The sequence below is a fragment of the Eumetopias jubatus genome, unplaced genomic scaffold (assembly GCF_037043125.1).
Source record: "Eumetopias jubatus isolate StellerSeaLion01/CBP00866 unplaced genomic scaffold, mEumJub1_p1.0 scaffold_10, whole genome shotgun sequence".
NCBI lineage: Eukaryota > Metazoa > Chordata > Mammalia > Carnivora > Otariidae > Eumetopias > Eumetopias jubatus.
Window position 1 is genome coordinate 12,472,355 of NW_028274816.1, and position 26,223 is coordinate 12,498,577.

General features: G+C 43.0%; 2 protein-coding genes across 4 annotated transcripts in view; one reads left to right on the forward strand and one right to left on the reverse strand.

The window, feature by feature from the left end:
* Nucleotides 1-15,546, reverse strand: part of BBS2 (Bardet-Biedl syndrome 2) — a 39,591-nt gene extending 24,045 nt beyond the window's left edge. Inside the window, exons 1-7 of the mRNA XM_028095184.2 lie at nucleotides 15,295-15,546; nucleotides 10,137-10,364; nucleotides 5,752-5,877; nucleotides 5,425-5,487; nucleotides 4,146-4,223; nucleotides 589-693; nucleotides 419-505 (exon numbers count right to left, since the gene is read on the reverse strand). Of these exons, the coding sequence (XP_027950985.2) occupies nucleotides 419-505; nucleotides 589-693; nucleotides 4,146-4,223; nucleotides 5,425-5,487; nucleotides 5,752-5,877; nucleotides 10,137-10,364; nucleotides 15,295-15,411 (804 nt within the window). The 5' untranslated portion in view covers nucleotides 15,412-15,546. The remainder of the gene's footprint in view (nucleotides 1-418; nucleotides 506-588; nucleotides 694-4,145; nucleotides 4,224-5,424; nucleotides 5,488-5,751; nucleotides 5,878-10,136; nucleotides 10,365-15,294) is intronic.
* Nucleotides 15,232-26,223, forward strand: part of MT4 (metallothionein 4) — a 35,172-nt gene continuing 24,180 nt past the window's right edge. For all 3 annotated transcript variants that reach the window (XM_088027379.1, XM_088027380.1, XM_088027381.1), the window contains exons 1-3: nucleotides 15,232-15,327; nucleotides 17,110-17,216; nucleotides 18,897-18,992. The gene's annotated coding sequence lies outside the window, so the exon portion shown is untranslated. The remainder of the gene's footprint in view (nucleotides 15,328-17,109; nucleotides 17,217-18,896; nucleotides 18,993-26,223) is intronic.

A 26,223-nucleotide genomic window follows, 5' to 3' on the forward strand; every position in this document is an offset into this window, starting at 1 on the left:
TATGATAATATGATTCTTCCCATTAACTCTTAAGTTTTCAGTCAGTCTTAAAGATTAGAGAAGAGCTATACAAACAGTTCATTATTTGCTTATTAAAATTCCTTTTTTTACGGTCCTACACCTACGATCAACCTGATTAAACTGATTCTCATTTCTTCAAGAAAGAGATTTAGAAAGATCTTCCCAAAGATTTTCTCCCAAATTGGGCTTTTAAGACCAAAAGGACACTCATTCACTTGTAGTCCTGACGCTATGGCAGGAAGAAAAAATGTGCAAAGATTATGAAGTTAACTTTGAAAGCACAGTGAAGGAAGACAAGTTTATATTCTCATGTTACTGCTTCTGAGTTGTGCTGCCAGTATACCTCAAACAAACAGTCTCTGAAGTATACATACCTGAACTCTGTATTTAAACTTACCTTCCCATTGGACCAACCAGTTATCAGTTCACATACTCCATCAGAATTAAGGTCGAAAGCATGAATGCTCATGGCGTGATTTTTGGACTGAAAAAGAATTTCAGTAATTAGTTCAGAAGTCTTTCAATAAGTATAAAATCCCTGAATGTTGGAGGCTGAATTATACTAACTTTAATTCTCCAGTATCGGGCTGTTTTGTCGTAAACTCCAACTGTGCCATTGGAAAGCGCATAACCAAATCGACTGCCATACATGGGGCAAAGAGAGGTGATTATCTGCAAGAAATATAACACATAAAAACACAACATCTTCCCATTAAGGTTCAATTTGATGTGAGGTATGGCTTTATAAAATTGCATGCCTTGCTACCAAGTGTGTTAAAATTAGATTTAAATCTGTTAGAGGGGAATGTATTTCTCTTCTCTATGATCCATGTCATCTATTTCAGAGTTGGGTAATCATAATTAAATAAACTCACAAAGTTTGCTGTTTTAGATCAAACTTATGTCGCAAGTTTCAGCAAATTATTTTTAAAAAAACAAAATTGAGTGATTAAGGATGAAATAAAGTGATGTATATAAGACACAGAAAATGTACAACAGACAGTTATAAACACTAACTCAAAAAATGTTTTAATATCCTAAGGTCTAAATTTTAAAGACTTGTAAAACCCACAATTGAATATCTTTTATGTACATGCTTTTCTTTCTATGAAATAATTTATTGCTTGCTAGAGATGAAAGATGTTTTTTAGAAGAAAACATAATTCTTTGAAAAGTACAAACCCAAGCACATGGATTTGTGTATGTATGTAACAATATACAGAATGTGTATATCATACAGAAATATTTATAGGACTGTTTTTTGTTTTTTTTTGTTTTTTTTTTTTGTTTTTTAAAGATTTATTTATTTGAGAGAGCGAGAATGAGAGAGAGAGTACATGGGGGGGGAGGGTCAGAGGGAGAAGCAGGCTCCTCGCTGAGCAGGCAGCCCGATGCGGGACTCGATCCCAGGACTCCGGGATCATGACCTGAGCCAAAGGCAGTTGCTTAATCAACTGAGCCACCCAGGCGCCCTATAGGACTGCTTGAGGATTTAACCCCTTTAAAGGGATAAAATTTTAGATACTGAACAAAATTATCCTTTAAAGTTAAAACCAAACCTTAATGATATCTAGGCTCTTGCAGATCTACTTTCTAATTCTGACACGAATACAAGAGATATTAAGAAATAAATTGTATAAAGCAGAGAATAGTTATATAATTTCCTCTACACCTACAGCTTTTCTACAAAACCACCCACTTCACTTAACTCTGAATGCAAAGTGCTGTGTAGGATTCCAGAATTATTTAGCTCAAGGCATTCTTTTGGCAATAGTCAGTACTGTTCAACTGCCAAACGAATTATAATTTTGCTGATCTGCGAAATGACATTTGAGCTAGGAGCAAAACCAAACCAAAAGGACAGGAAAATGGCCCTGAAATGAACAATTTTATAAAGTTCAGATTTTCATAAACTTAGCCCCAAATTCTGCAAGTCCCTTCGTCCTCCATTAATTAGTTCACTAGTTTCTCTCTTTTGTTGGACGAGGGACCAGAGGACCAACAGTCAGCTCAAGTCCCTACCTCTATTTCATGGTCTCCTGTCCTTGTCTAGGATTTAGGAAAAAGATGTTTCAAAGAATGTAGCCTCCTCACAACTAGCATTGACAATAAACAGAAATCCAACAAAATCTGAATGATTCCCACCAAATTGGAAAAATTTACTACCAACGTGAATGAAAGAAAAACGATAATGTAGGACACAGCACCTACAGACCAGTGATTCGCAAATCGGCATTTTTTTGAAGGGGGTAAGGAGGGAGTAGCAAACCCCTTTAAGAACCTAATGAAAGCTAAGGACACTCTCCAAAAAAAAAATCACACGTTAAGCACAGACACTTAAACAGAACCCCTTAGCCTTCATTAGGGTCATTAATTTTCTCTACCTACAACTACCAGTTTACAATTAAAATAACTTGACTGTATAAAAAGCATAGTATAACTAAGTGAAAATCTATAAGCCTTGCTATAGGACAAAGGTAAATTAACTAAATCAAGGACGACACTTTGTATATCAATATGCAAGTTTTGCTTTTTGGTCTTTTTTCGTAGTTAGTGGAACAGAAGCCTGACTTTCCCAGACAGCTTCTGTGAGTGGCAAGAAGCAAGGATAAGTGGCGAGGACGCGTTCTGAGGCCAGGGCCCTCAAGCTTTCTGATGCGGACTCTCAGACACAACCTGAATAAATTTTGCAGGATCCCAGCATCCTGATGGCTCAGACTCCCTTCTGCTGTGTTTGCTACCCCTTTAGAATGTTCACGAGCCACTGCTCCTTTATCGTCTTCTCCTTTCTTCCTTCAGAATGTCCTAATTCATTTTTCTGTTTCCATCTTGCCCAATCCTGGACAACCAGCAGCAAATAAATATCCTAAGAATGCTAACACTACAGTGGATGAGGGCAATCTATAGGCAAATGAAGTTTGAACTCTTTCAGAAACATCCCAGGTTCTATTACATGAGTAATTCTTTTTCTTTTTTTTCAAGATTTTATTTATTTATTTATTTGACAGAGAGAGAGACAGAGAGACAGCGAGAGAGGGAACACAAGCAGGGGGAGTGGGAGAGGGAGAAGCAGGCTTCCCACAGAGCAGGGAGCCCGATGCGGGGCTCGATCCCAGGACCCTGGGATCATGACCTGAGCCGAAGGCAGCTGACTAATCAACTGAGCCACCCAGGCGCACCAGATTTTTACCTCTTTTTTTTTTAAGATTTTATTTATTCATTTATTTATTTGACAGAGAGAGACACAGCGAGAGAGGGAACACAAGCAGGGGGAGTGGGAGAGGGAGAAGCTGGCTTCCCGCCGAGCAGGGAACCCAATGATGCGGGGCTCGATGCCAGGACCCTGGGATCATGACCTGAGCTGAAGGCAGACACTTAATGACTGAGCCACCCAGGCGCCCCATGAGTAATTCTAATCACGGAGAAACCAGCCAAGTTCTCCAACATCTGATTTTAAGTTTACAGACAGAAATGTGCCTAAGAAGTACTTAATTTGAATGAAGAAGAAAAGTTATAAAAATCTTGTTTGTGTGCTTCATTCAATCCCATTTAATATACATGATGAGGAGGAGGCAGACAAGGCAAAGCTCAAATCCTGACCACACCACTTCATAGCCATGACCGTGTGTGAGTAATTTAACAAAGAAACTTAACACCAGTTTCCTCATCAGTAAAGAGGAATAATAATAATAATATCTACCTAATAGGGCTGTTGTAGGGTTAAATGAGTTTGTTCACATAAAGCACTTAGAACAGTATCTGGCATCTATTCGGAGCACAATAAATGGTTACCATTATTAGTGTTATTATCAATAGGCATTAACTCATTAAAAGAAAGGCCTTTATGTACTCCATAATTTTTCCCTTTTAATCAGTCTGTTCAAAATATATCTTTTTTTTCCCTGCCACCACCACCTCCTCCCCCTGACTCTCAAAATATATCTTGATACAAGATTTTTAAGCGCATCTTTCTCTGTAATGTGCAGTTCTGTTTAACCCCCACAGTTTTTACCCCATAACTGTATGGGTTGTGAGAAGCCCCAGCACTCTCATCTGATGTGACATTTCACGGTACTGATCAACCTTGCCCAAGGTTACCATGACTCTGACGTGGCACTTCTTACCTCTGTTTCTGTCATTTCTGCCACAATCTCGTCTTCTTTAAAAACTCGGATATCAAAATCCTCTGACCCAACAAGAAGCTGAAAGGGAAAAGAATCATGCACAGTTAGTTCAACAAGTGAACCCAGCAGAATGCCCAGAGATAAAACAAAAAACTGCATGACACTTTATACACTGCTACTGCCACCCAAGACTTTCAATCTCCCAAGAATCTGGTACTCGGGAAGGTTCCTCCCATTGGGAAAGTCCCCAGATTCAGTTAGTGAAGAAAAAGTGGCCACTACAAGGTTTTATCCTTGCGTGCGGGCTGCACATCGTGCCAGAATATGTCCTTCCACCAAGCAGCTGAAAACGCTCCCCAGCTCAGTGCCCTTCTCTGCCTGCGGATGGAAGCCAGAGACCAGTAGCCATGAACAAGAGACAGGTAAGTCAGCACCTGACACAGCACTTGGTGGGCTGCTCAAGAAGCTGATTCCTAGGGGCGCCTCGGTGGCTCAGTCATTAAGCATCTGCCTTGGGCTCAGGTCATGATCCCAGGGTCCTGGAATCAAGCCCCACATCGGGCTCCCTGCTCCATGGGAAGCCTGCTTCTCCCTCTCCCACTCCCCCTGCTTGTGTTCCCTCTCTCGCTGTGTCTCTGTCAAATAAATAAATAAAATCTTTTAAAAAAGAAGCTGATTCCTAGAGAAGCCATCACAATAATTTCAAAGGCTAAGAGCCCATCTCTAAAACTTTTCGATTCCTGGGGCGTCTAGGTGGTTCAGTCAGTTAACCGGCTGCCTTTGCCTCAGGTCATGATCCCAGGGTCCTGGGACCAAGTCCCACATCAGGATCCCTGCTCAGCAGAGAGCATGCTTCTCCCTCGCCCTCTGCCTGCCTCTCTGCCTACTTGTGCTTCTATCTCTCTGTCAAGTAAATAAGTAAATAAATCTTTTAAAAAAAATTATTAAAAAAATAAAACTTTTTGATTCCTGAAAATTTTGGTTTCAAAGCATCAGAAGTGAGTTGTAAGATTGTGAATATGGCTGTGGTCTCATCTACCATTCTGCCCCCTCTCCCTGCCCTGTCTTTGAAACATCATGGCCTTGATCTTTGTATTAGACAAACACAAGTGATGTATCGTTCAAAAGAGGAGAAAGACAAATGAGGCCAGTTAGCTTGTCATTTAGGCAAGAGAGCACCAAAATCAACCAAGAGAAGCTAATGCTTCTCTTAACACTGATGTCATTGTCATGGGAAAATTATTCAGCTGAACACACAAGTATCTCCTCCTCCACACACCTCTTTCTTACCATCACCATCAAAGTCACATAAGGCCAAGGAATGAACATTATCTCCAGTAACCTGAAAATAAAACCAAAGCTCATTAATATGCCATCTTTTTCTCACTTAATCCAAATACATTAGCTACATAAAAGAGGATTATACAAATCACCAATGGGTATTATCCAAATTACAAATGTTCTTTTTTTAATGTACAGAATTATAAATATGATTCTATTTCATTTTCTTATTCATTATAGTCAATAGTAAAAAATAAACAAAGCATAAAGAACATTAAAAGTAAAAATGTTTAAGAGGATTAAGAGAATGTTTTGTTCTTCATACCGTCCAAAAGAGATCATTTCCTTCATGGTCAAAACCCTGCAGAGCACAATTTCCACCAATAATGGCAAGAGGAGAGGAAATGTCTCCCAGTGTTCCCAGCACAACTGCATTGGCCCCATCTGCAACCTAAGAAAGACAAAAAACACAAAAAATCTCAGATTCAGTGACGCACAGGCACAGTGGATGTAACATATTTCCTTATTTTTATTTTGATACTCAAATCTCTGTCATCATTTGTGAGAAGCCACATGGTCTCCTGAGAGGCAGGCCAGGGCCATGCACCAGGTACAGTCACTGCGGCTTACGTGTGCTTCCACAGGGATGAGCAGAGACCCGGGATCGACTCAGGCTGCTGGCCTCTCACACTAATCCGCCACAATAAACTGCTACACAATCTGAGCGTCTCTAGAACTATGAGTTCTAGAGGCCAAATGCTTGACAGAATCAAATTTATATCTTTAAAACGCCCAAGCTTTTATAATCCACTTTAACCATGTTGGATGGAAATCTTTTCAATACTTATTACCTAGTTCTCTTGCTAGTACTCTTTTTAATTGTAAAGTTCCTGAGAAGTACAGAGAATAATAAAACACCTACATCCCCACCACCCAAAATTAATAAATGTTCCAGACTTCTTGAATAAAGCACATAAGGATAATTTAATTTATTTGTTAAAAATTCAAGGATATCGGGGCGCCTGGGTGGCTCAGTCGTTAAGCATCTGCCTTCAGCTCAGGTTATGATCCCAGGGTCCTGGGATTGAGGCCCGCCTCGGGCTCCCTGCTCCGTAGGAAGCCTGGCTTCTCCCTCTCCCACTCCCCCTGCTTGTGTTCCCTCTCTCACACTCTCTCTCTCTGTCAAATAAATAAATAAAATCTTAAAAAAAAAAAATTCAAGGATATCTTTGGAAATGCTAATTGTTTATTATACGAGAAAACAGTCCTTATTTATATAATCTGCACGTGGGAAAACTATAAAAAGACTGGCTATAAGGAAAGAAAAATTCATTAGAAATCAAAACTGCTAAATGGCAAATCAATCAAAAGATAAAAAGGTAAACAATAAACTGGGAAAACACCTACAATACCTAGGACAAAGAACTAATTTTTCTGTTAATAAAAGAGGTAATAGAAAGCAAATAAATAAGAAAAGGATAAACACCCAAGCCAAAAAAAGAACAGGAAATTCACAAGAAATACAAATCACCAATGAACATGAAAATCTTCATTCTCACAATGTATCATTTTCAATTTTTGGATTAGAAAGATGAAAAATAATATGATCCATTGTTGGTTGGGGTGTGATAAAACAGGCACTCTCATATTCTGTGGGGAAGGTGGAAAATAATAGTCTTTGTAGAGAGCAATTTAGCAATACCTATCAAAAATCTCATTTAAAAAAGGCCTTTAACATAGCAATTGCAGAGGTGCATTCTTGAGATCATTAATTATGTGTCAACTTGTCTAAACCATGGTACCCAGATATTGAATCAAGTATTATTCTAGGTGTTTCTGTGAAGGTATTTTTTTAATGAGATTAACATTTAAATCAGCAGACTCTGAGCAAAGCAGATTGCCCTCGATAATACGGGTAGGTCGCATCCAATCAGTTGAAGGCCTTAATAGAAAAAAAGACTGACCTCCCTGGAGGAAGGATTCTGCCACCAGACTGTCTTTGGACTCAAGTTTCAACATCATCTCTCCCCTAGATGATGCCTAATCTGCAAATTTTGGACTTGCCAGCCTCCACAATTGTCTGAGCCAATTCCTTAAAATAAACCAGTTAATCTCTCTCTCTCCCTATATGTACATATACCCCTCCTACACTCAATTTCAGTCTTGCACAAAAATACAGGAGAACTATCTTTGTGACCCTGAAATAGGCAAAGACTTCTCAGGACAGAAAGAGCACTAACTATTAAAGAAAACACCAAACAGCTAGACTTCCAACAAAATCAGAAACTTTTGCTCATCAAAAGACACCCACTTATTGGAATGAGCCACACACTGGGAGAAGATACTTGTTATATATATTGTTATTTGCTATATATGTTGTAAATATTATTTTATTTATGTATATATATATAAGAATTTGTACCCAGTATAGCCAAAGAAAATCTACAAATCAATAATACACCCAAAGTATCAATAAAAAACAGGCAAAAGACCTTTTTATTAGACACTTTACAAAAGAAGGCAGATAAGTGGGAACTAAGCACAAGAAAAGGTGTTCTACATCATTGGTCATGAGGGAAATGCAAAATGAAGCCACAGTAAGATACCACTTTACACTTTAAAATGGCTAAAATTGAAAAGACTGGGATTATCAAATGTTGAGAAAGTATGGAGCAACTGGAACTCTCATACACTGCTGATGGGAAGTATGAAATGGTACTAGCATTCCTAGGTATTTACCCAAGATAAATTAAATCATATGCCCATAAGAAGACTAGTACAAAAATATTTATAGCAATTTTATTAATAATTGCCCCAAATTGGAAACAACCCAATATGTCCATCCCACCTATGATCAGAAGAATGAACAAACAAATTGTGGTATATTCACACAATGGAATACTGCTCAGCAACAAAAAAGAATTACTGCTCCATGCAACAACATGGATGATTCTCACAGGCATGCTGGGTGAAAGAAGCCAGATACCAAGGAGCACATTCTGTACGATTTATATGAAATTCAAGAACAGAGAAAGCTAAGCTAAGGTGACAGAAATCAGAACACTGAATGTCTAGGAGATATAGGAAATGACTGGAATGGGGCACAACAAAATTTTCTGAAGTGATGGAAAAATTCTATATTTTTATAAGGCATGTTGGTTACAGGGATCAAAACGCACTGAACAGTACACATAAGGTTTGTGCATTTCACTGTATGTATATTTTATCTCAATTAAAAAATACCAAAATAACTGCATTTCTAGGAACTTATCCTTAGGAAATCATCAGATATATGCTTATCAAAATATCAACTGTAATACAGAAACTATAGAAATAACATAAATATGCAACAATATGAAATTGATTAAGCAAATTATTATATAGTAGCACAATGAAAAAAATTTAGAACCAATAAGAATGACGTATGGATATACAGTAACTTCATATAAAGATGTTCACAGTGTGGTACTGAATAAAAAGGCCACGTGTAAGGGCCAGGGAGTGGAAACAATATACATGTCCATTAACTGATAACTGGATGAAGAAAATATGGTATGTCCATACAATGGAAAATTCTTCAGCCATAAAAAAGAAATGAAGTACTGATACATGCTATGACATGGATCAACCTTGAAAATATTATCCTAAGAAAAAGAAACCAGTCACAAAAGACCATTTATTATATGATTCTGTTTATACAAAATGTCCAGAATAGGCAAATCTACAGAAACAGAAAGTTATTAGTGGTTGCCTAAGCAACACAGATTGGGAGAGAATGGGGACTACTAATGGGTACGGGGTTTCTTTTGGGATAATGAAGATGTTCTAAAATTGACTGTGGTGAGGGGCACCTGGGCAGCTCAGTCAGTTGAGCATCCAACTCTTGATTTTGGCTCAGGTCACGATCTCAGGGTCATGAAATCAAGTCCCGCATCGGGCTCCGCGTTCAGCATGGAGTCTGCTTGTCCCTCTCCCTCTGCTGCTCTTCCCTTCTCTCTCTTTCTCAAATAAATAAATAATCTTAAAAAAAAAACTGATTGTGGTGATAGCTGCACAAGTCACTGAATAAACTAAAACAACTGTACTGTATCCTTTAAATGGGTGAATTGTATGGTATGTGAATTATATCTTAATATGTTAATATATTATAATAAGTTCTAGAAAAAAGGCTACATGTATTTAGTATGATCCCATTTTGTAAAAAAAAAAATCATTTAGTAAAAATCAGTTTAAGGGTTGTGTTATTTCTGGATGGAGAAATTATGAGTATTTTTTTTTTGCTTCCCTATCTTTTCCATAATAAATATGAATAACTTGGGTAAAAAGCCTGTAGCCTGTAGATGGCAGAGCACAGTAAGTGGCTTCTCCTATAAACTACTATACTAAACTTTAATGCAAAGCTACCAGGAAGTCTGATCACTGACTTCCTGGCTCTTGGCTGAGCTCTCAATAGATTTTGACAGGTGGTGGTAGCACAGATGTACCTCATGGGGGACAAGCTGGAGTGGTGCCCAGTGGTTACCAACCATGATAAAACAAGTAAGTGTCAGGCAGAGTGCAGATGGAAATGGAAAAATCTCCGAGTTGTTTACATTACAAGAGCCATACAATAAGCAAACCAAAATAAGTGTCTCATCTCTTTCAAGCATAAAATACCAAAGGACGTTCATGAGTAATGAGAATGCTACGGTTGTAAAGGGGTATACTTGCCTCTCTGTAGAACAAATCTGAGTTATTGTAGACATCATAAGCCAGAAGATTAGTCTGCGTCCCCACTAAAAGAGCATCATACCCAAGTTCTGGGTTCAGGGCTCCTGCGGTCAGGCAGCTGACTGCCTGGTTAATGTTGAGAAGCGAAACATCAGACTCCAGAGGGCTCTGGAAGACCCTAGAGGCACTGAAATGCTGGCTCCGAGTATGAGGATTGTGAATAAAAACCTAAAACAGAAACAGTTAATTACATCCCCTTAAGATACCAAAAATGTGGGCGCCTGGGTGGCTCAGTTGGTTAAGCAACTGCCTTCGGCTCAGGTCATGATCCTGGAGTCCCTGGATCGAGTCCTGCATCGGGCTCCCTGCTCAGCAGGGAGTCTGCTTCTCCCTCTGACCCTCCCCCCTCTCATGTGCTCGCGCTCTCTCTCTCTCTCTCTCATTCTCTCTGTCTCAAATAAATAAATAAAATCTTTAAAAAATAAAAAAATAAAAAAGATACCAAAAATGTAAAATTAACATACATTTTTTAAGAGACCCAGGGTATTAAGAGATATCAACACTGACAAGAGGTCACTTTAATCACCTACAAAACTTGAAACACTCATACATAGTTCGGTGTATTGCTAGCTTTCAATTACTAGGAAATGTGGAAACCTAGTGGTTCTTAGCCTTCTCGAGAACAAGGTAATGGACCAGATGTAGTTGTTGCTCACCAGGGCAGCTTATCTGCTACCCACAAGCAGGACGTCAAGCACTCTCACAAACTAGCCTCCGCCTGGTCAACCTTCAGGAAGCGCTTCCAGCTACAACGTGATTGCATCACACTAAGAGGATCACATAACATACAGTAATAAACACTTCCTATAGTATCTTTCATCCAAGCACCTAACACATTCACTTCCTAACCCTGAAAATTGGTTGTTTCAGGAGCACCTGGCTGGCTTATTCGAAAGAGCATGTGACTCTTGATCTTGGGGTTGTAAATTCAAGCCCCATGTTGGGTGTAGAGATTACTTAAATAAAACTTTAAAAAAAAAAAAACCCTGGTTGTTTTAAGAGTTAAAATATATAGGGCGCCTGGGTGGCTCAGTTGGTTAAGCGACTGCCTTCGACTCAGGTAATGACCCTGGAGTCCCGGGATCGAGTCCCGCATCGGGCTCCCTGCTCAGCAGGGAGTCTGCTTCTCCCTCTCACCCTCTTCCTTCTCGTGCTTTCTCTCTCTCATTCTCTCTCTCAAATAAATAAATAAAATCTTTAAAAAAAAATTTAAAAAAAGAGTTAAAATATATAGTTTTAAAGTCTGATTGTTCGTAGATGTGTTTTACAAACTTAAACTGAGTCATGTGGTCAAGCTTTTTCAAGGTTTCATGGTCTATACTAGTAAGACAGAATTAAATAATTAGTCCAAAGTTAATTAACTTAGCAGTTTCAACTCTCATAGATATAATCACCCCAAGAGGGGTCACTGTTTGTGGGGTAGGAGGATGTTAGATATTAAAATGGCCTGTGGCCCTCCAAAAGGGCACAGTACAAAAACAGACATGCAGCATATCTGTGGTATTAAAATTTCTTTAGGGAAATCTTCCCTGTCTAAAAAATGCAAAGTAAAAAACAGTGGGAAACACTGTATTAGAGACCGCTTAAACCTCTTCCAGTTTTAAAATTCACTGATTTTTATTTTTATTATTTTTTTAAAGATTTTATTTATTTATTTGAGAGAGAGAGAATGAGAGATAGAGAGCATGAGAGGGAAGAGGGTCAGAGGGAGAAGCAGACTCCCTGCTGAGCAGGGAGCCCGACGTGGGACTCGATCCCGGGACTCCAGGATCATGACCTGAGCCGAAGGCAGTCGCTTAACCAACTGAGCCACCCAGGCGCCCCCAAAATTCACTGATTTTTAAATAAGTATTTCATCCCTTCAATAGAAATCCAAAGAAGATTAATTTTAAGTTATTATCTAAACAGACAGCCTGCTCAACAAATAATTTTCAAAGGAATTGACTAGAAATATACAGAAAAGGTACATAACTATGGAATATCATGTTGATGTCCTCATTTGTGTAATACTTTACAACACGCTTTTATAAACGTTACTGCATTTGATCCTCACAACAAGCCCTGGTTTACAGATGAGGTCAGAAGGGTCAAGGCCCTTTCCCAAGGTCTGGTGACTGGTAAGTGAAGAGGGCTAAGACCTGACACCTGGCATCTGGCATCTGGTTCCAGAACCTACACTCTAGCCACCATGTCTTAACTTCCTTTTAAATAGTTCGGAACAAAAGAATTCTTTCAGAGTCTTCCAGTAATTAGACAGGCTGAGGGAGAACAGGAAGGGAAATCACTAATGGACTACATATTCCCTGCTTATTGTAAAAGAAAGAGTTTGGGGTTTGTGGCCAACAGCAGCAACACTCCCAGGAGCAGACTTTTCCCTAATTCCCCTCCTGCTGTTCTCTGAGTCTCCAGGAGACCTACCTGTCCCTCGGGCATGGAAAAAGCCAAGCTCAGTCACACAAACAAATGGATCACTCCCCGTGCCTTCAGCCAAAGGACTGGCTAAAGTTCATGGAACATTTGTTCTAGCTGAGGGGATGCTACTGACAGGAGAAATTCAACGGGTCCCTTCAGCCTCATGGTGAGAGGAAACATGTCCCCAGAGAAAAACAGTAACGTTCATCTTGCAAGAAACCCCTTTTTAAAATATCCTTGCTCAAAACAAAACAAATAAAATCCTTGCCCAGGCTCAGAGACCCAGATCCAGTAAGTCAGATTCACGTTCTCAACAGAATCCCACTTATAATGACAAAATCCTGTTTCTAGAGATGTGGGCTCCAATGGTCAAGGAGGGCTTTAGTCTTAGCTGGAATGTTTAATTGTTATTATTGTGTTATTGTTGCTTAATTATTTTTAAAGCAGAATATATTCCTGTATTACTTGGATCATAAAATGTTACCATTTTTTTAAAGTCTCAATATAAAATATCAGGTCATAACTTTTGAGATTTGTTTAAAGTTCTAAACAAAATATCCAATTACATAGGTCACAGGACTTTCTCTCTCTCTCGATCTCACTCTCACTCTATTTTTTTCTAACTCCAGAAACAGACCTAGACTCCAGTGTCCCTGTCTTCCATATTCAGTCACATTCTAATGATAGGGCTTCCATAGACACCTCTGCCTGACCTTCTTGCTTCTACTTCTACACTCACCTCCCTGCATCTCTGTTGCAGTACCAGCTAGAGTTGTGCTTTATCTTAAAACATTAATCAAACTCCATCACCCAAAAACAATGGTCTTTACATGGCCTACTGGCCCTATATGATCTGGCCCCTGGCTGTCTCACTGCTTCCTTCATTCCATCCCAGCCCCAGCAGCCTCCTGTTGCTGGAACACACCAAGCATATTTCCACCTCAAGGCCTTTGCACTTGCTGATCCTTCTGCCTGGAAGGCACTTACCCCACATATCTGCAGGGCTTGTTTCTTCCTTTTCTTCAAATCTCTGATCTACAGTTATCAGAGGCCTATGGATCACGCTATCTAAAATAGCAATCTCCCATCATTCCCATTCCCTTACTATTTTTCCCCCTAGGGAGACATTATCTGTGTGTTATTTCTATGTATATATCAATATATTTTAACATATAAATAAAACATAAAATATGCAAATATAATATATATATACTTTTTCTCCCTCCGTGTCTAGCTCCCCCTTTCAAATGTAAACTCCAAATGGGTGACACTTCTCACTTTCAACCTTGCAACTACAAAGCTAAGAACAGTGTTCAGCTATAGTAAGCCCTCAACAAATAAGGGGCAGAGCCAATATCCATGGGACCTTTTCAGCCCATTTATTTAGCTGCTATGCACCCACGGAACCAATATGATTTTTTTTTTTTTTGGGCGTTTGCAGAACCTCTTAATAACTAACATTATTACATGCCAGGCCCTGTGCTAGGGGGCTCTACTTCATTACAGTACCTAATGAAAATGCATCATTACTTTCTACTTATGTATCCCAAGGCCTATCATCTAACATACAGCGTAGGCGGAAGTGTCTTGAAAACTATAAAACATTATATAAATATTAGCTTATTAAATCCACACTGGGTCAAGAACAGGTACTTTACCTTTCATATCCACCACTTTCTAGTTGCACGACCTCAAGCATTACTTTGAACCTCTCTGAACCGCTATTCTACTCAGTGAAGTGGGAGTAAGGACAAGAAAATAACAACAATTAGTGACTTACATGCCTATTAACTTACTTAGTTCTACGTGGTAGATACTATTATTAAGTACTTTGCCCAAGGTCATGAAATTAGTAGGCACGGGAGCCAGGATCACACCTCTGCTGTGCTGCTGTCCTTGGCATTGTAGCAAGGATGCCGAGATCATTCGTGTAATAAAACTTTGTACCTGTTAAACATTATTACATTATTACGCTTGGTGTCACTGGTATTCCATGGATTTTGGTCATGCCTCCATCAGTACAGAGTGCCTTGATATGCCTTCTCTGCTGGATTTTAAGCTTTGTGAAAGTAGAGATTTCAGCTTTATCTCTGAACCCCCAACATCTAGCACAAAGGAGGTGTTCAGTAAGTCTCATGAATATTAAATGACCGTTTCATCTCTGTGACTCCCACACCTTGCACAGCACCTGGCACACTGTAAGCACCGAACAGGTACTTAGTGAATAAATTCTAGGAAAAGACATAAATGTACACGGAATAAAAATCAAGTGAAATTTGAATCACTGAATTTAGGGGTCTTTGTATTTTTTTCCGTAAAGTTGTCTGGTTCGAGAGGCAATATGAAATAGTGAAAGGAGCTCCAGAGTGACAGGCAGAGAGGCCTTGGGCTCAAATCTGGGGTACGCTACCACTCCTAATCCTGACCAAACCTCTTCCCTCCTAGGGACTTTCCTTCCCTAAGCCTCCTATCTGCACAGGGGCTCCAACACTGTCCGAGTCTAAGTGCCTACAGACAAACTGCTTGGAAAAGTCCTTCATGCGAGACCCCATCATTCTTCCTTATTCTGCGCAGGGCGGAGAGTTAGGTTGCCGGGCAACCGTGGCTGGGGGCGGGGGCGCAGGGGCGCAGCAGCGGAGATCCTGGGAACTCGGCGGACCCGACTCCGTGCGGTGGGAACGGTTACCTTGCCCGCTTGGGTGGCAGCTGCCAGGCACGGGTGAGTCCCGTCGTAGCGCCCTATGGCCACCATGCGGGGGCTGATTTTGTGGCGCAGTTTCAGGGTGAACACGGGCAGCAGCATGATGGCGGCGGCTCAGGGGAAGAGGGCTCGCGGCCGGAGGCCTGCGCAGCGGAGCCGGCCTCACCCGCCGCGGTGCGGGGCTCCGGAACCCGCTGCTTCAAGCCTGGCGCGAACGGCCCGGGATCCAGCGCGCCCCCCCCCCCCCGCCAACACACACACACACACACACACACACACACCCACACCCACACCCACATCCGCACACAGACCGCCCGCTCTTTCTGCGGCTGCGCAGGCCCACCTAGCCTCTTCTGCGGCTGCGCAGGCTCCACCCCGGGTCCTTCTGCAGCTGCGTGATTGGGCCTCGCCCCGGGCTGAGACTGAAGCTTCTATTTCTGGTGGAGTCGCGTGTTTTTGCTGCTGTAGCTTTACCTCGCTCGAGTCCCCTGTAAGAACATGTCTGAGCCGTTGCACCCCCGGGACTTCTCCTAGCATCACAACCAGGCTGCACCCCGGCAGATTCCACACACAAGTACCTCACTCCCAAAGGGAAGTTCAGGAAAGGTATCTTGAATGCCTGCTCTGCCTTGTGATTAGTTGTTAGTCGGGGGCAAACCACAGTAGTTACCTGCACTAAGTATACCAGTCCTTCCAGGATAAATAAAAATCGTGCATTAGACTCTCATATTTAAGTAGTCCAGCCCCCCCCGTAAAATTCCTTATATATTTTTAAATGAAAATACACAAAATTGAAGTCACAAAACTTCCCAACATTCATTTAAATGTAGTGTGTGTTAGGCACTGTTCTAGAGAATAGAGGTTTAGCAGCAAACATACTAGTTTACTGCTCTACTGGAGCTCAACTGGCACCGACTTATTAGCAGAGACAAGCACTAAACAAGAAATACATGCAGTAGGTCATTTGGTGATGAGAACCATAAAATTAAAGGAGGGAAAAGGGGTAGAGGATTGGAGGGAGTGCAGTACTACATAGGGTGGCGGGGAAGAGACCTCAAGTGACATTTAGCTAAGGACTTGAAAGAGCCAGCATTGGGGAAGAGTGTTTCAGCAGGTGCAAAGGCCCTGAGCACTCCGTTTGGCTGCCTTCTAGAAATAGACATTTAGAAGTGAGGGATGAGATGAGTAGGAACCAACAGAGGAGACTGAGAAGGAGCAGCCATTGAGGAAGTAGGACCAGGACAGTATAGTGTTCTGGAAGCCGCGTGAAGACAGGGAGAAGGAAAATAACTGTGTCAGATGCTGTAGGTAGGTCTTAAAAGATGAGTTCTTGTTACCCTTGGATTCTGTAATCCCAGCTGTACAAATGAGCATCTTTCATGAAGCCTACCTTTGTGTCTGACTAGGTGTAACCTCCTTTGGAGATCATGTCAAAAGGCTAAATTTGAGGGCCTTCATGGAATGTAAGACCTGAGACAATGGCCCTCTGCAGCCCCGCTGATAGGCCTTGCCTCTGAGTCCCCCCAGCCCCTTTCTGCCCCACCACCTCCTCTGTCACCTGTCAAGACACCACAGTTCATAGCAGTTCCCCAACCAGCCTCATAATAGAAATTACCCTGGCTTGTACCCCGCTCTCATCCATCAAAACTTAATTTGCTTTGTGAAGTATCCTTCCCCTCCACCCCCAGAGTCTACCTCTACAAACTTGTCAGCAACCTGAATCCACTTTGCTAATAGCTGATCTTTCCCACGAACAGCTTGAAAGGAATGAATCTCTAATAAATCATTTCGGGCCGTCAGTTTTCAGACAGTCTCCCTATGCCGGGCAGTGTTCAAGGACCTGTGAAAACAGCAGTGGACAAGAAATGTGTAATTGGTGCCCCTGTGGAGTTTACAACCTAGAGGAGGTAAGGAGCAACAAACATTACACATGAAAGCAAATAAGATCATTTTATTTGGTCATAAGGCTGATATGCTGGATGAGGCTCAGGAAAGGCTGTCTGAAGAAATTTGAACTAAGATCTTGATGATAAGAGGGCGCCTGGGTGACTCAGTTGGTTAAGCGACTGCCTTCGGCTCAGGTCATGATCCTGGAGTCCCGGGATCGAGTCCCACATCGGGCTCCCTGCTCAACAGGGAGTCTGCTTCTCCCTCTGACCCTCTTCCCTCTCGTGCTCTCTATCTCTCATTCTCTCTCTCTCAAATAAATAAATAAAATCTTTAAAAAAATAAAAATCTAAAAAAAAAGATCTTGATGATAAGAAAGCAGCTGCCATTAGAAGATGTGGGGGAAGGGCTTTCCAGACAGAGTCAACAATAAAGGGAAAGGCCCAGGTTTGGTATGTTCCAAGATCGGAAAGAAGACAACGTGGCTGAAACCTAGTGAATGAGAAAGAGGTCACATCACCTCAGGCTGTGAGCCACACGAAGGAGCTTGGGTTTTACTCTTTAGCGGCAGACAAGTCCATGGCTTACTGGATTTCCATGTAAGGCTGGCCTTGGCCTCCATCCACCCAGCGAAGCCTCACTCACTTTATGGACTGCCTTGGTGGCCTCCTATTGCAATCAGCAGCAGCAGCATCACTAACATTTATATCACTAACGTTTCATTTTCTACGTGCCACCATTTCTAAGTACTTCATGTGGATGGCTCACTTAATCCTATAATAACCCTGTGAGGCAGGTGCTATTATTAGCCCATTCTACAGATGACAAAACTTTTCCACTCTCACCTCCTCCTTTCATGACTCTTCATTCGTGCCCCAGTTTCAACCAAAGAAAGTTCAAGCACTTTGACAACTTATGGAGATCAAATTCTGATCACCACTGGCCTCTGCAAGCCTCCTCTTCTGCCACCTCTTTCTTGTCTCAAACTCGATCCCTTCTTCGATGCTGTCTCTAGTTTCCCTGCCTTTGCTCACACTGGCCCTCTGCCTAGAATGTCCTTCCGTCGCTTCATAACTCCCACCCATCTTTGGAGACGGATTGGACGTCACCACTCCAAAGAGTCATGTCTGTGCCCATATTTAGGAGGTAGCCACCCTATCATGGCAATCACATCATTTGCCATATTGGAGTTTTTGAGTCTTTGGATCACAATCCTAGTTAGGATCAGCAAGGATCCCCAGAAGGGTAGATAAGCCCCATCCTCCTTGACAAGCACTGATCAGAGCAGGGGACTTGGGAAGGTTCTCCTCTAAGGAGAAAGGAACAACAGCCTGGAGAGGCTGGCCCAGAGATGGCTCTCCCTCTCCCAACAGTCACAGAGTCTTCTCTACCTCTGATGACCTCCCCCTCAAGAATCACTGGCTCTTCAGAGGGGACAGCTGTCATCTTCACGTCAGTGACACCTGGGGCTCCTGAGGACCCAGGACTTGTGGGAAGTTGCTGGTGGGCTCTAGGCTGGCAACACTATCTAGAGGGTGAGCCCACAAGTCTCCAAGTATGAAGTCCTGAGTTCAAATTCCTCCTCCATCAGTCACTCGCTGAGGCTCGAGCCCATCATTTAATCCTAACACTCATATGTATTGAATATCTTCTCTGTGCCAGGCACTTGACACACACACTTACTCGCTTAATCCTCACAGCCACCGTCTGAGGCAGATTCTATCATCATCCCCATTTTACAAGAATGGAAACAGTCACGGCAGGTTGGATCACCGAAGCCCGAGGTTACACGGCTGGTAAGTGGCAGAACCAGGATGGCACACCCAGGTGGTCTGCCTCCAGGCCTTGAGCTATGAACTGCCCCACGTACTGTACTGTCTCCTGCAGTGAACTTCCCGAGAGCCAGCGTCCTCTTCTAGAAAAGAGAAATATCTGGAATACTACTTCTGGGGAGTATTATGATAATTATACAAATTAATATAAGTAAAACAATGCCCTGCCTTAATAAGGGCTTCCATAAATGGTTATTATGATTATTATGAGCTTTTTATGATTCTGTCTTGGTGAGAAGGCTACCTTTGACTTGTTAGGATCATTATTGTAATAAATTTGGTGCTCTTTTTTACTTTTTTTTCAGCAAGTAGCATTGTTTCTGGTTCCCTCTCAGCCCCAGGGTGGGGAGAAAAGCCCACCTAGCTAGACAAGGTCTGGTGGGAACTAGGTGAGACTGGGCTTGGAATGCTGATTTCCCTGGGCCACCCCTGCCCCCCGCCACCGCCGTGTCCTCACCTCGCTGTGTGAAGCAGCCCCACTAGAGGGTGTGCAGGTGTAAAGAACGGAGGTTCCTGCACCTCCGGACTCTGGATTACAGGCCTGGAGGCAGACCTGGTGAGAGGGCCCCTCTAGACAGAAGGCCTCCAACTGTCAGTCATGGGGTTGACTTCTGGAGAGTGGACTGGGACAGGGGGCCAGCCGCAGGAGGACTTTTGACTTTTCTTTTGTGCGCTGTGATGTCTGCTGTTCTCACAGCAAGATTGTACTTGGGTAATAAACATACACACACACTTTAAAATAAAGTAGTGTGCGCGGCGCCTGGGTAGCTCAGTCAGTTGTGTGTCTGCCTTCGGCTCAGGTCGTGATCTCAGGGTCCAGGGATCAAGTCCCAGGTCAGACTTTCTGCTGGGAGTCAGCTTCTCCCTCTCCCACTGCCCCTCCCCCCGCCCCTGCTTGTGCACTCTCGCTCTCAAATAAATACATACATAAAGTCTTTTAAAAAAATAAAATAAAGTAGTGCGCAAGTGGGGATGTCTGTGAATTTCAGAGATCCAGATCCACAGCCCCTCCCCACCCTGTTGCCCCAGAACCTGCCTATAAAGGACCCCAGTCTTAAATTTCCCCAAAATTACGGGGAGTGGCCATTAGGATCTCTCCCTAGTGCACAGAGGGGCAGGGGCCAGAGACCACTGGAGCAGAGCAGGTAGCACAGGGTCCGGCTCTGTGAGAACACTTCACGAGCAGCCTTTCCAGGGGTCCCCTCCTTCAACGCTTCATCGCCTGACCCCCATCACCTGACTCCGGGATGGGTCTGCTGTGGGCCGGGGGGTGAGGCTGTATGTCTGGGTGTCCTGTTAGCCCATTTCACACATGTGAACAGTGAGGAAGTGAAGAATCATATTTCAGGCCACTTACTTAGCAGCATGTTACATATAAAAAACCAGAAACTGCTCCTTCTGGAAGGTAGACCGGAGAAAATGTACCGCTGCTACTACTCATAATAATAGTAGAAGCTAACACCTGTTGAGCACCTACTATGTACCAGACTGCTAAATTCCTTACTTGTATTATTATGTGGCTTAATCCTCACAGTAAGGCTATGAGATAGGTAATATTCCCATTTTAAAGGTGCAGAAGCTAATTTCAACTCCACTTTTCTTTTACCCTGCCCCCCACCACCCACACATGTCCCCGAATTGGTAGGAAACCTGGTAAACACCATCTTAACCAGGTGATCAAGATGGATAACGAGGTAAAGTCATGTTATCATGCAAGGCATTTCACCTCTGTGGTACTGTCCCCTAAAACCCATAAGCCCTGTCCGATCACGAGAAAACAAGAGATAAACCCAAAATGAGAGCTACTCTACAAAATATGCCTCAAAACTGCCCGAGATGATGAAAAGCAAAGAAAAACTAAGAAACTGTCACAGAATGGACGAGATTCAGGACACATGATTAGGAAACACAATCCTGGATTGGATCTTGGAAGAGAAAAAAAAAACAAAACCGGGGAAGTCTGACTAGAGTTTATAGTTTGGGTGGTAACGTTGTACCAATGTCAATGTTGTGCTTTTGACAGACATACTGTGATTATGTAAGATGATACCATCGGGGGGAGCTGGATGAAGAGTCTGCAGGAAGTTTCACATAGTGCTGGGTTTCGGGATGGTCCTGGAGGGTAGGATTGACTATAAAGGGGCACAAGGGAACTTTTTGGGATGATAGGAATGTTAAATATTTTAATTGTGGTGGTGGTTACATAGATGTATATATCTGTCAAAATTCATCAAACTGGGGTGCCTGGGTGGCACAGATGGTTAAGCGTCTGCCTTCGGCTCAGGTCGTGATCCCGGGGTCCTGGGATCAAGTCCCGCATCAGGCTCCCTGCTCCTTGGGAGCCTGCTTCTCCCTCTGCTTCTTCCTCTCTCTCTCTCTCTCTCTCTCTCTCTCCCCCCCTTTCTCTCTCTCCTCCTCTGTCTCTCATGAATAAATAAAATCTTAAAAAAAAATAAAAATAAAATTAAAAAAACTCATCAAACTGTACATTTTAAATAATTTTATTGTATGTAAATTATGCCTCTAGGAAGTAGATTTTTTTTTTAATTTTAAATCTAAATTGAAATTGAAATTTTCAAAAATTTTAAATCAATTTTTAAGTCACATACATAAAATCCTTCAAGGGCTTCCCATTACACAATAAATAAAATCCAAAATCCTAACTTGGCCTACAGAGCTCTGGTGTCTGTGAACCATCCCAACACACCAAGTGTGACCTCACCTCAGGACCTCTGCACTTGGAGCTCCCTCCACCTAGAATGCCGTGCCCCCAGATCTTGTCAAGTCTGGCTCGCATATGTCAGTTAGGTCTCAACTCAATACCTCTCTCCTTGGAGAGGCCTGCCCCACGGCCCATCTCTCTCAGTGTCTCCCAAGCTGCTTGATTTTCTTCAAAGTGTTTATCTCTTTCTGAGAATATTTTATTTATTTTTTGACTTGGTTGTTGTCTGGCTCTCCACACACAAATGCAAGTGTCTTGGCCACTTCGGATAGAGAAGCCCAATAACTAGCAGCTCCCCACACCCCCACGTAAAGAGAGAGAGAGAGAGGTAGAAGTCAGGCAGGGAGAAGCAGATATAGGATTTTATCCCTCGTAAGAACTGCTCATGGAGAATGTGACTTCTATTTGCTGAAAAAACGAACTTCCTCATCCTGAATGCCTGAATCAGAGATTTGTCCATCACTGGAGAACCACAGGCCAAGTCCTGGGTCAGGCTCCTTTCATCACACGTCAAGGAATAAAGCAGGCCAGCTCTTCAGAGGAGGCTGAGGTGCTAGCCCAGGAATAAGAGCCAGGCAGCCGGGGTGAAAGACACCAGGACTGTTATGCAACATTCTTGTTCTTTCCACAAGAAACATTCCAGCCTAACATCATCCAAGCACCTTCAGCAGTTCCTGGCACCTAGTGGGCGCTCTTGAAATATCTGGTGAGTGAATGATGGTCTGATTCAAATAAATCATACCACATTGTATATACCTGCTCAGCAGGACCTACTACAGCACCTTACAGTCTTTTACACCTGGAATGCTCCGCCCCCAAATCTTGTCAAGCCTGGCTCCCGTATGTCAGTCAGATGTCAGCTCAATGGCCCCCTCCTCAGAGAGGCCTACCCTGAGTCCCCAGGCTCTCCCTCTTTCATTACCCTGCTTTATCTCTCTCACCTTGTGGTATTGGCCTACATAACTTCTCCCCACTGACAAATTCGAAAGAGATTGTATGGTTTGTACTAATAAGCAGTGAGAAAGGGTGCCTCTTTCTTTTTCTTATTTTGCACCATGACACCCACAAGACCATGCCTGAGATTCTGGGCATGATTCTGAATATGATTCTGGGTGAGCCAGAGACTCCCAGAGAGGAGGGAAGCTGTGGGGAATTGATTACCATTTGCACACAGATGAGGAGTAGGACTTTTTTTTTTTATAACAACAATAAAGCAATGCTGTGCATCACACTTTCAGTTATGTAAAGTCCTATTCAGTAAGTTATATTCAAAGACTCTTTAGGAAAATAAAGAAAGGATTTGGTCTAGCATGATTCAAATATAATAGCCTTGCCAAACAATTCACTCAAAGAAATACATTTCAATTAATTTTTGTTGATGTTCTTTCCAACCTTCTCTGGCCTGAAGCATCAGCTTCTGATTCTGAAATACCTCTGTAACTGACCTACATTGTGACTTTTTTTTTTTAAATCTACATATCTACTCATGACTGATGAAAAACTCCTCCTGCTTCCATCAACACCTGCCAAGCCCATGGTGGTAAATGGTGGCGATCAGAAGGCGTAACCAGGGGACACCTGGGTAGCTCAGTCAGTTGGGCATCTGCCTTCGGCTTGGTCCTAGGATCGGGTCCTGCGTCGGGCTCCTTGCTCAGCGGGGAGTCTGCTTCTCCCTCTGCCTGCCCTGCCTGCCATTCCCCCTGCTTGTGCTCTCTCTCTCTGACAAATGAATAAATTAATTTAAAAAAAAGAAGAAGAAGAAGGTGTAACCAGAGGTGTGCTGACAGCGACAAGCTTCTCTGCCAGGGCAATGAGGACTGGGAGCCTTCGAATGATTTTGAAATTAAAGGAGGCCACGGCACCCAAGAGGTAACCCAAGAGGTTAGCCCAGCACCCAAGGAGCAGAGAAACCGGCTCCCAGCCCAACCTGCCTGCAGGGTGCAGATCAAAGCTGATCGCTGGAGTCTGTTCCAGTTTCCAGTAGCGTGCCCTTTATAGCCCCCTGGAGCCATACCTGGGTGTGGGCAGCATCAGACGCTGGCTGAGGCTTGACTCAGCTTTAGTAATTACCCATTTGGGTGGGAAGCCAATGGCTGGGGCACCTTCTCTGGAAGTTTGAGTTTTTCTACTTTGGTATAAATTCTTACATCTGAAAGCACTGTGCAGCTTTGGAGATGTGAGCCTCATATCTTCAGGGGGCAAAGCAGGCTAAAGAAATTCCAATCCCGTTTCTACAATCATGGCATTTGCCAGTATGAAAGGGGAGAGATCACCAGCCCCGGCTTCTGACCATCCAGCCTCTGTTTGAATACTTCCTGTGACTGGGATGCCCACAATTCACACGATTCTCAGAAATCTGTTACTTACTTTATATTATTTACATAAATCTGTTTATATTATATATATATCTTTTATATAAACTTACATAAGTAATCTCTTACTCGTGTTACTATACTGAGCCACATATCAGTCTCTCTGTAGAAACAGACAGATTGACTTCATGACTCTTCCCCTTGTCGGCTCTTCAGGTATTTGAAGATAGATCCTCATCCCTCCGTAGCTTCTTTATGCTGAACACCCCTAGGTGGACCCTTCAAGGCTTTCTTGGAATATATGGGCACACTTTACCATGACTTCTTGCTTGAGGAGACTGCAGATGTGATCTATTTTGAACGCCCCCCTCCTCCCAAAACGAACACAGAGGTCCTTCCCCTCATCTGCCGAATTTTCCAGAAGCGACCCCAGGAAACAAAGATCAGGGCTTTTTTTTTTTTTTTTTTTTTTTTTAAGAACAGACCAAAACAAACTGGCCAAGATGCTAAGGCCTGACGAGTCCCTGCGGGACACAGAGGCACGTTCTCAACCAGGATTGTGAGAAACTGAACCACGGAGCTATTTACAGAGGTGTGGGCAGGACTTGGGAAACCAACGCAGGGTCAGGAGGCAGCAGTGGAAGCTGTGACCGCCCGTTATGGACTGAATTGTGTCCCTCCTCCCCCAAAAAAGTATGTTGGAGTCCTCACCCCCAGAACCTCAGAATGTGACCTTATTTGGAGAGGGTCTTTGCAGAGATCATCAAGTTTAAGAGATGTCATTATGGAGGCGCCTGGGTGGCTCAGTCTTTAAGCGTCTGCCTTCGGCTCAGGTCATGGTCCCAGGGTCCTGGGATCGAGCCCCGCATCGGGCTCCCTGCTCAGTGGGGAGCCTGCTTCTCCCTCTCCCACTCTCCCTGCTTGTGTTCCCTCTCTCGCTGTGTCTCTCCCTGTAAAATGAATAAATAAAAATCTTTCAAAAAAAAAAAAGATGTCATTATGGGATCATCATCCACACAACTGGTTTCCTTATAAAAGGGGGAAATTTGGTTACAGACTCACACAGAATGCCACATGAAGATGAAGGCAGAGATCAGGGTGATGCTTCTACAAGCCAAAGATGGCCAGCAAACCCCAGGAAGAAGGGAGGAGCATGGACCAGATTCCCTCTCAGGGCCCCCAGAAGGAATCAATCCTACAGAGACCTTGATGTCAGACCGCTAGCTTCCAGAACTGTGAGAGAATAAATTTCTGTTGTTTAAGCCACCCAGTCTATGGTACGTTGTAATGGCAGCCCTGGGAAACAAACGCACCAGTCCTAACCTTTCCCCAGGGTAAGGAACTGTATTGCAGGAGCCCAGTGAAGGGGGATCTGGCTGGAGCTGCTTTCACGGAGGTGGTAGCGCAAGGAGGGAGCTGAGCGCTGAAGACCACCACCATGCTCTCCTCCCCCCACTCCCCCAGTCTCCTGCATCACCTAAGCCAGTGGAAGCCAGCAGGCAAAGGAGGTGGGAGATGCAAACCGGGAATCTACCTGGAGGAGCACATTGTCCACACTTCTCTTATGACCTCTCTGTGTGGGCTCCTTGGCAGATACAGCAGGAAGGGAACTCAGGAGAGCCTCATGCAACACTTCCATCTGACCTCTGAGAAAATCATGTCCCAAAGAGGGGGTGTGACAATGCAGCCAATATAACACAGAACCGATCCTTGAATTCAACAATCTGGATTCTCAGTCATGCATTCCCGCTGAATAGAGGGCTGCTGCCTGTTTCATCACTGCTGTCTTGTCCACTCATGCACCCTCACCCCTTTAGAATGCTGGCTTCTTGGAATATTTATTTTTTTTTAAAGATTTTATTTATTTATTTGAGAGAGAGAGAGAATGAGAGATAGAGAGCACGAGAGGGAAGAGGGTCAGAGGGAGAAGCAGGCTCCCCGCCAAGCAGGGAGCCCGATGTGGGACTCGATCCCGGGACTCCAGGATCATGACCTGAGCTGAAGGCAGTCGCTTAACCAACTGAGCCACCCAGGCGCCCCCTTCTTGGAATATTTAATGTAGTGTTGAAGTGGTAATGCTTTGATACCCTATCAAATTAAAATATATAAAAGCATATATAACAAAGATCTGAAGAAATGGGAACCTTTGTCCCCTGTCGGT